Below are 8,751 nucleotides of genomic sequence, written 5' to 3'. Positions count from 1 at the left end.
ACGTAAAACATCGTAGAACATAGTTCCGTGTACATCTTGTTTTTTTACTTCAATTTCAACATTGATCACAGTTTCAAGTAGTCCCAACAAGCAACACATCAAATAAAACGTGTCCCGTCGAGTGTGATAGTAAAATATGATAGGTGCGATATTTACGGAATTCGGAGTCCGCAAGAATACATACAACATAACAATCAACTCAGTTATTTATAATAAACACAAATATCAACAGCATGGGAGGACAGCAAGACTTTTATGACGACTTACACGAGTGATGTAAAGTAGATTCGCGCATGCGTTGTTGCGCTTGGAATCAGTTGGCAGGAAAAATGGGCACATGATGAGTTTCAGTGAGGCTCGAGCCTCAGCAACGGTGTTGTTTACCCTAACAACAGTTCCATTGTGTTGAAACTCTATTACGCTGTCGCTGAGAAACTTAAGGTTTAGACTTAGCATTAAAATCAATACAATAGCCTAGTTATCTACTTTCATGTAACACCACCATAATAAATCCAAAGTATTCAGAAGCTTTATTTCTTAGGTAAACTATATTGTAGTTTAACTGTCGATAAACTGCTGTGGCAATAGACCATTGTTTTCCTTATGATGGAGCCGCCAGAGGAAATGTTAAATAATGAAAAGGAACAAGCAGCGAGATCCCTCAAAGCTTTCATGCTTACGAACAGCACGAAGAGTAATCTTAATCTGTGAGTATTTACTCTTTGTTGGATAACTAGTTGCTACTGTAGCTAATGTAATTAATGCACGCTGAAGGTACACGGCAACTTCTCGTTGCCAAGAAAACAGGCAAACTTGCACTATCATAATATCACCAAGCTGGTACGAGCGCAAGATTTTTAATGTTTCGTTCAGAGGCCGGAGCCGATCCCATGCAGCCAAGCGCACTGAGAGGCGCTAGGCTCATGCACATTAATTTAACGGCCAGAGGAAATCCACGCACACACACATATATACCATATATTACAGAACGCCCCCCACCAGCAAATTCTAACGGGAAATACCGGAATAGAATTGTGTTTTAAAATAATATCTGGAAAGTTTTTAATGTAAGCCACCTGAGCTTTGATCAGCAACGCGTGTGATACCATAGAAACACTTGCAGTGAGGCATCATTTCCTTCCCCAGATATGATCACTTGGCCCGGTTGCTGACCAAGGTAATGGAGGAGCGTCCAGAGAACGTAGTAGATGTTTTTGAGGACCTGAGTCGTGAGGTTAAGCGGGCTGGGCTGCAGGACACCCAGAGCACCTTGAGGGACATCCACGTCACCACTCCACCCCACGTGACAGCCGAGCAGCAAAAGGTGCTGTTCTCTCACAAAGGCGGAGAAGATGGAGCACAAGAGGAACAGGTGTATAACAAATAATGGCTAACCTGTATGTTCTGTGTCAGTCAAAATTAGGAAGTACTACTGATCGCTGATTGAAGCTTCATGAACTATTTGCTGTCTTTTTTGACCCCAGTAGATGGCGCTCCTGGTTTGCTATGAGCCCTTTTTTGAACAGACAGCCCCATCTAGTGGGGTCAGAAAATACAGCAAGTGGTTCATGAATCTTCATTTCATAATCACTACTAAGTACCGTCCAAATATGTGTGGTTGAGTCACTGTCCCTGTTTTATGGTCCTCAAGATGGAGTCTCCTCTCCCCAATGTGGCAGAGCTGGCTTTTTACCTGGAGCAGGCTGGAGTGGGCCTGGGCAGGGAGGAGACATACCGGGTCTTCCTGGCACTCAAGCAACTGGTGGACGCTCAGCCTCTTCAGCGCTGCAGGTTCTGGGGGAAGATCTTGGGCACAGAGAGTAGCTACCTGGTGGCAGAGGTAGAGTTCCGAGAGGGGGAGGAGGATGAGGAGGATGCCCTGGATGAAGCTAGTGAAGATGAGGAGAGAGAAGCAGAGGACAGCAGAGTGGATGAAGAGGAGGCCCGCACTGCTGAGGTGGAGAACGTCTATACAGTACATGTCTTTGGAGGTGTAGTTTTGAATGTGTTTGTTATTGTCCTTGATGTGTGATTAAGTGTATAAACCTGGTACTTCTCTCCTTAAACCCAGAAAAATGTTCCTCTAGTCAGGCCTCTATGCTGGCTGAAAATGACTGCTGCAATATATCAGTGTAGAGTCTTACAGTATTTAACAAGGCAATCAGCCTCTGTTTAATTTACATTAATTTAGCAGATAACATCATTTACATGCTTGGGTTAACATGAGTGTATCATTTAAAATGTCCATTTCCCCCACTTCAGAGGGGCTTTTCTGTCCCAGAATGCTGCTTGCAGTTACACTTGTCCTTGTTGGTCTTTTGCAAAAGCGTTTACAAAAATTACGCAAAGAATTCTTTTCCTGTACAACTTGTATAGACTGGGAAAAAACCCAAAACTGTAGTACTTTCTTTGTCCATTAGGTGGTACTGTCTACCTGCATTGCATCTTTCACCATTTGGTTGTATTTGCCAGGCAGGTAAAACTGGAGCTTAACAAGGTAAACAGTCGGTTTGGGATGAACCTGGATTTAGTAATCACGGTGTCTGTAGGAAAGGTACTAGTCAGTATGGCATTTGGGAAAAGGACCCATACCCAGAATTGCATTATTGCATTACCTCACTTTAGCAGTTACTTTAAAGCTATCAGTGGCAAATCAAAGATTTATTACAATTATCAGATTTAAACTGATCATTTTAAATGAAATCTATTACGTCAGTTTTGAAAGAGAAGGTATAAGCACAAAGACAGCACTTTGGTTACTTTTGGTTAATGAAAAATTAAAGGTAGCGCAATGGCAAATATTACACGAGGGAATTAAATGGCCTTTAGAGTATTGTGCAAAGTGCTGTTGGGTTGGTGACAAGGGAGTAAATGTGGCTGGCCATTTCTCTAAAAAGAGGATCTGGGTGAGATTAACAGTGGTCAGAAAAGCTGCACAATGTGTAAAGAGGAAGTGCACAAAATGTGCAGAGCTACAGTGGCATTTAATAAATAGAAGACAGCAGGACGTTCCTTGTTGGCATGGAAATTGAAACACACTAATCCCAAAGACTGTGTTTCTGAGGCAAACTGCAGTGCAGTACATCATCCAGGTAACAAGACTTATTTTAAACAAAGGTGCTGGTAACAATGTGTTACGGGAACGCTATTTGTCAGCAGGGACTGTGAAACCTCTCAGGACAGAGGCCAAAGTTTGGGTAAATCTTTGCAGAATATTTGTTTCGGTTCGATTTAAGATTAAGGCTGATAATGACCCAAGGCACACATCCATGGTGATGCTGGAGTCCCTCAAAAACAGGAAGTGTGTGTCAAATCAAACGACAATCTACTTAGTCTTTGCAAGAGCAATCAGATAATATAACACGATCCGCACATGAAAAGCTGACTTATTCCAAAAAGATTCACAATGGAACTTGCTGTTTTCCTCATGATTTAGGCTGCGAATATTTGCCTTTTAACAATGTTTCATTTTTTTATTTGTGTTTGTTTGTTCAAAAAAGTTTGAAATACAAGGTTTAAATACAAGAAATATTCAAATGTTAAGGTCGCTGAAGAAAAATAATTAATTTACATCAGAAAACTTCTTATTGAAAGTGTAGTTTCATAAAAAAAAAACACTTTATTGGAAGTTTAAGTAGATTATATATTGTAAAAATGTATAGGTATATAGTAATAACATGAACATTTGTATATGTGTATAAGTGATTGTTTTTGGAAAAACATGTACAATACATTTATATATCAGTCTCAATAAAAGCAGAAGCAAAAATTTATAATTTGGTAGTTATTATGCTTACGGATGCATTTTATTTTTTTTCCACATTGTTCTGTGTTTCAGATCATATCCTTCCCAAAATCTACCTACAAGCCCCCACCTGTGGTTCCAAAGGAGGACAATGGAGCAGGTGCCAATAAATTCACTTATTTTGTATGTAGGGAGCCGGGCCTGCCGTGGGTGAGATTGCCCCCTGTCACTCCTGCCCAAATAACTGTCGCTCGCAAAATCCGCAAGTTCTTCACTGGAAGATTGGACGCCCCCATAGTCAGCTATCCCCCATTCCCCGGCAATGAAGCCAACTACCTGCGGGCCCAGATTGCCCGCATTTCGGCGAGCACACAAGCGAGCCCACTGGGGTTTTACCAGTTTGTGGAGGAGGAAGGTGAAGAGGAAGAGGATTCCTCCCGTGCCAGCTTCGAGGAGAACCCAGACTTTGAGGGAATCCCCATTTCCGAGCTGGCAAACTCCCTGTCCAACTGGGTGCATCATATCCAGTACATTCTGCCACAGGTACCACAGGAGGGATGGCTAAAAATGGTTGCTAAAAAACATCTTGCGAGACTAAAACTTGTGCTTTCAGGATGTGCAAATATGTACAGATATGTTGTTATAGACTCGTGCGATTTACTGCTAAGGCAGTCAGGATGATTTCCCTGTTCAGGGTCGCTGTACTTGGATAAATCTGGCGGAGAAGCCTGAGGAAGAAGAGGAACCAGAAGAGGAGAAGGAGGAAGAGCCAGATGAGCCAGAGCCAGAAGTGGGGCCACCACTCCTCACGCCGCTTTCGGAGGATGCAGGTTCGGCCTTGTTCTTCTTCCAATCCATGTGGGCTGCATTACTGCAGGCTTAATAATAATGCAAGGTTTGCATCATGATATTTTGTTGTTTGTTCCTGGGCACAGTTAGTATGCAGACATGGACGGGGAAGAGAGTAAAGTAGTTGATTAGTACTGCTACTGAGGTATTACAGACATACATTATATGGACTAAAGTATTTGGAGACCCATGGCAATTACAGGACCTGGCCACCTAAGCCACACCCATTGCTGACATACAGGTGTATAATTAAGCACACAGCCAAACAATCTGCGGCATCAGACTATGGCAGCAGATTGGGTGGTCATACAGGAGAGATTAGTTAGCCGAGGACCGTCATTGGACACGTCATTGGACACGTCATTGGACGTCATTGGTTGGTATAAGAATAAAGCATTACAGCATCTTCTCTTGGCAGTCATAAGGCATTACAGTGCTGATCATAATACTTCATAAGCTCCAATGAAGCTGTCATGCAAAATGCACCAAAGATACCTTCACGATACATTGTAATGGTGAGTATCAGAATTAAGGATGCCTTGTACTGCATTATGAAGGTATCTTTCGTGCATTATAGACGGGAGCTTCGTAAGGCTTTCATAAGGCATAATAAACATAGCTATAATGTGCTGTACCTTTTTCTGAATGTTTATAGCCATGTTTATAATGCTTTATGAATGCATTACAATATGTTGTAAATTTGTTTGTAGATTCTTATAGACAGGGGCGGTGCGGAGTTTAGCACCACTGCCTCACAGCAAGAAGGTCCTGAGTTTGATCCTGGGTCCTTTCTGTGTGGAGCTTGCGAGCTCTCTCTTTGTTCACGTGGGTTTTCACCAGGGGCTCTGGTTTCCACCCACAGTCCAAAAGCGTGCAGGGTAGGCTATTTGGCATGTTTAAATTGGCCCTTTTTGAGTGTGTGCACCCTGAAGTGTGTTGGCACCCACCCAGGGTTGGTTCCCCCCTGCCCCCAGTGGGGACTAAGTGGTGATGATGGATGGATGGATTGTTATATAGACATTGCATTCATAGAAAGTGTTACCAAGACGTTTTTCAGTTTTATTTCCCTTGTATGCCGTCTGTTTGCCCTAGAGATCAACAGCACCCCTCCCTGGAGCTGTAAGGTGTCCTCCAGCATCATCTCCAAGTTCGCCATCGCCGTGCTGCGTTCCAACCTTTGGCCGGGAGCCTATGCATTTGCTTGTGGGAAGTAAGATACTGTTGGTAACAGAAATGTTCTTTGCAAATGTGGTTTCTGAAGGATTCTGGAACTTCAGTCCAGTTAATACAGTCGCAGAAGAAATGAAGAGTCCACAGCACAGTTTCTTATTTCACTCATTTCTCAATTTATGGCCGCTGAATAATACATATATTTTTGCTAACTGCAACCTGGTTCTTCTCTGTTTGTCTTTAATGAAGGGCTTCTTCCTCGCTTTATGGAACTTCAGTCCTGCTTCTAGGAGCCTGATACAAACCGTCCTAGCAGTGCACCTCACACCTGTGCTTAACGTTTCCCATTCCTTTCGAAGGTCACTTGATGTCATCTTATGATTCATGACAAACAGTTGTATAAGTTAATGGTCATCTCTGGCATTAGAAAGTCACTTCCGCCTTTTTCCTGGCTGGTTTCTGAAAATTTGTTTAAAAATATAGAGTAGTCTCTCATTTTTTCCCACGGCTGTAGTGCCAAACAGACAGCACTAGGAGAAGGTGTCATCACAAACCGTTCTCTCTGTAATTGTCTTTTTTTTCTTTCTTTTTTTTTCCCCACAGGACATTTGAAAACATATACATAGGTTGGGGCTCGAAGTTTCTAGCAGAGGAATATAATCCACCACTGCCCCCCCCACCCCAGTCGGAATACCCAAGCGGGCCAGACATCACAGAAGCTGCTGACCCCAGTTTGGAGGAGGAACAGGCTTTGAAGGCTGCACTGGAAGAACAGAGGGAATCTCAGGAGGAGATGGAGGATGCTGAGGGAGATGAAGACGAAGAGGATGATGACTGACAAGTATGAGCGAAAAATGGAGCAAGAACGCTATTGTTAAAAAAACAGCTAATCTAAAGTAAACTTGCTTCAGTGTACAACATAGGAGTAATTAAGCATTTGATTTATGTGCTTTTTATATATATAAAAACTCCGGTTTCCCCCCACAGTCCAAAAACATGCTAAGTCTAATTGGAGTTGCTAAATTGCCCGTAGACGTGCGTGTGAGAGTGAATGGTGTGTGAGTGTGTATAGTTATATAGGTGGTAGTTATATATTTTTAACCAGTACGTGGCAAGTATGTATAGGTAGTTCTGAGAGGATGAATGTCAGCCTGGCTGATGGTGGAAAGAAATTAGCACATTTTTGGAATAGGCGAGAGGAGGTCAGTCAGGAGAAGTTGGCCAGTGATCAGCCATAACTACTGACCCATTAGTGCAAAGACGTCATGGTTCAGGGTCCAAACGGCCGAGTAATTTGGAAACCATCTGTCGACGTGTTCTCCTGCTCCAAAGCTAGTCACAAGAAAGTGACTCATGGTACAATCATCTAGATATATCTAATAATTGATTTCCAAGCCGAAATGCATTCTGAGGACCATGCATGTTCTTTATGGGCTTTCATAAAACGTCATGCATTTGCAATCCCTGCCGGGGACCTGGCCCACACATCGTTGCGTAACTGCACACGGGTTCTCAGTCTTCCCTTCCTTTCAGCTCTCGCCCTTGATCCCTCTAAGATTTATGTTGATTCAGGGATGCTGTTCACGCCAGTCAGCACCACAGGTCAGAGATTGTGCTGAATAGCAGTTTTGTGTGAGCAAAGTCCATTCCATGCCACTCTGAAATGCTGTTATTTTAAAGATGAAAATGAATGTGAAATGATATTGTACGATCGGACAGCAGGACTGGCTTTTCAACTGATTTTATCTAGTGTTTATAAATGATGCTGGACATTTTATTCTTAAGCATATCTACATTCTTATATATTCTTCCTAGCTGACATGGGAACAGGGTAATGTGTTCTAAACCCTATTCAGGTCATTGTTAGTGGTGGCATTTGTGATCCCACAGAAAAGGTAAAACAAACCCACTGTACATATAAATAAAGAAGCCATCAAAACGTATACCTGTCTCAATGACTATTATATTTATTTGGACCAGAAGAGGTTGCGGTGAGTGAAGCAGTGATTTTAAATAAAACTGAGAGATAAAGAATCAGATATATGCACGTTGTAGAGGTGTGTGAAGAAGTTTGAACATCAGGGAAGATTTCGTTCCAAACTGTTAGCTTTTAAGTTTGTTGCTTATTTCTATTTCTGTGTTACCCATTTCACCTCAAACGGAAAGGAATTATTGCAAATCCATAAGAGACAGAAACTGCATACAAAGAAAGATAGTGACCCTATGCCCCTTTGTACCAAGTCAAACCCAAGGAATATAAATTTTGAATGCTCCTATTTAAATATGTATGGCGTAGTGCTCTGTATTTATTGATGAGAAGACTGGCTATTTCAGGTCAACTAAGAAAACTGACACTAACGTAACTAACATTTTAACGGGCAAAGAAGCTCATAGAATCTTTGCCTTCCTGATTATATGCATGCAAAATGTCGTCTTTCTGTCATGACAGACTTAATTTATAATCTTTAACTGAATTGTTATATACTATTAATGCATAAGTATTTCATTAAATCATTACAATGAGACATGGCTCGTCATACGTTCTGATTTCGGCGTTCTTTATCATTGAAAAATCATTCCATTAATAGAACAACAAGGTGGATCCCTTAAAACGAAACCCTGAATATGTATGTATACACTTCCTTCCACTCATTACAACCAAGGTATGTAGAAAAGCATCTCTGACGCAGATGGGCTACAGTGGCAGAAGACCACACTGGGTGCCACTTCTGTCAGTTAAGAACAGGAAACTGAAGCTACAGTGGGCACTGGCTCAGCGAAACTGGACAGTGGAAGATTGGAAAAACACTGCCTGGCCGATGGAGTCTAGATTTTCTGGTTGCAGATGGTAGGGTCACAATTTGGCATAAAGAACATGAAAGCATGGATCCATCCTGCTGTGTATCAATATTTCAGGCTGGTGGTGTAATGGTGTGGGGGGATATTTTCTTGGCACACTTTGGGCCCCTTAGTACCAATTGAGCATC

The 8,751-nt window shown here is 42.1% G+C and overlaps 1 protein-coding gene across 1 annotated transcript; it reads left to right on the top strand.

Moving 5' to 3' along the window:
- Positions 1–260: 260 nt before the first annotated feature.
- Positions 261–8,257, top strand: rsph4a (radial spoke head component 4A). The gene is made up of 7 exons (XM_048984685.1): positions 261–707; positions 1,147–1,372; positions 1,652–1,957; positions 3,839–4,288; positions 4,440–4,575; positions 5,687–5,804; positions 6,368–8,257. The coding sequence occupies exons 1-7, from the start codon at positions 604–606 to the stop codon at positions 6,600–6,602; spliced, it is 1,575 nt and encodes a 524-aa protein (XP_048840642.1). The 5' UTR covers positions 261–603; the 3' UTR covers positions 6,603–8,257.
- Positions 8,258–8,751: the final 494 nt, after the last annotated feature.

The sequence above is a fragment of the Brienomyrus brachyistius genome, chromosome 18 (genome assembly GCF_023856365.1).
Source record: "Brienomyrus brachyistius isolate T26 chromosome 18, BBRACH_0.4, whole genome shotgun sequence".
NCBI classification, from domain to species: Eukaryota; Metazoa; Chordata; class Actinopteri; order Osteoglossiformes; family Mormyridae; genus Brienomyrus; species Brienomyrus brachyistius.
The sequence above is the reverse complement of the archived record's forward strand: the minus strand, read 5'-3'. Positions and strand labels throughout refer to the sequence as shown.

What these genes read in the sequence shown, in the direction of transcription:
- rsph4a (XM_048984685.1), top strand. Translation starts at nt 604, where the DNA reads ATGATGGAGCCGCCAGAGGAAATGTTAAATAATGAAAAGGAACAAGCA. An exon ending in ATGGAGCACAAGAGGAACAG is followed by an intron (nt 1,373 to 1,651) that starts GTGTATAACAAA and finishes ATGGTCCTCAAG; the next exon opens with ATGGAGTCTCCTCTCCCCAA. An exon ending in AGGAGGCCCGCACTGCTGAG is followed by an intron (nt 1,958 to 3,838) that starts GTGGAGAACGTC and finishes TCTGTGTTTCAG; the next exon opens with ATCATATCCTTCCCAAAATC.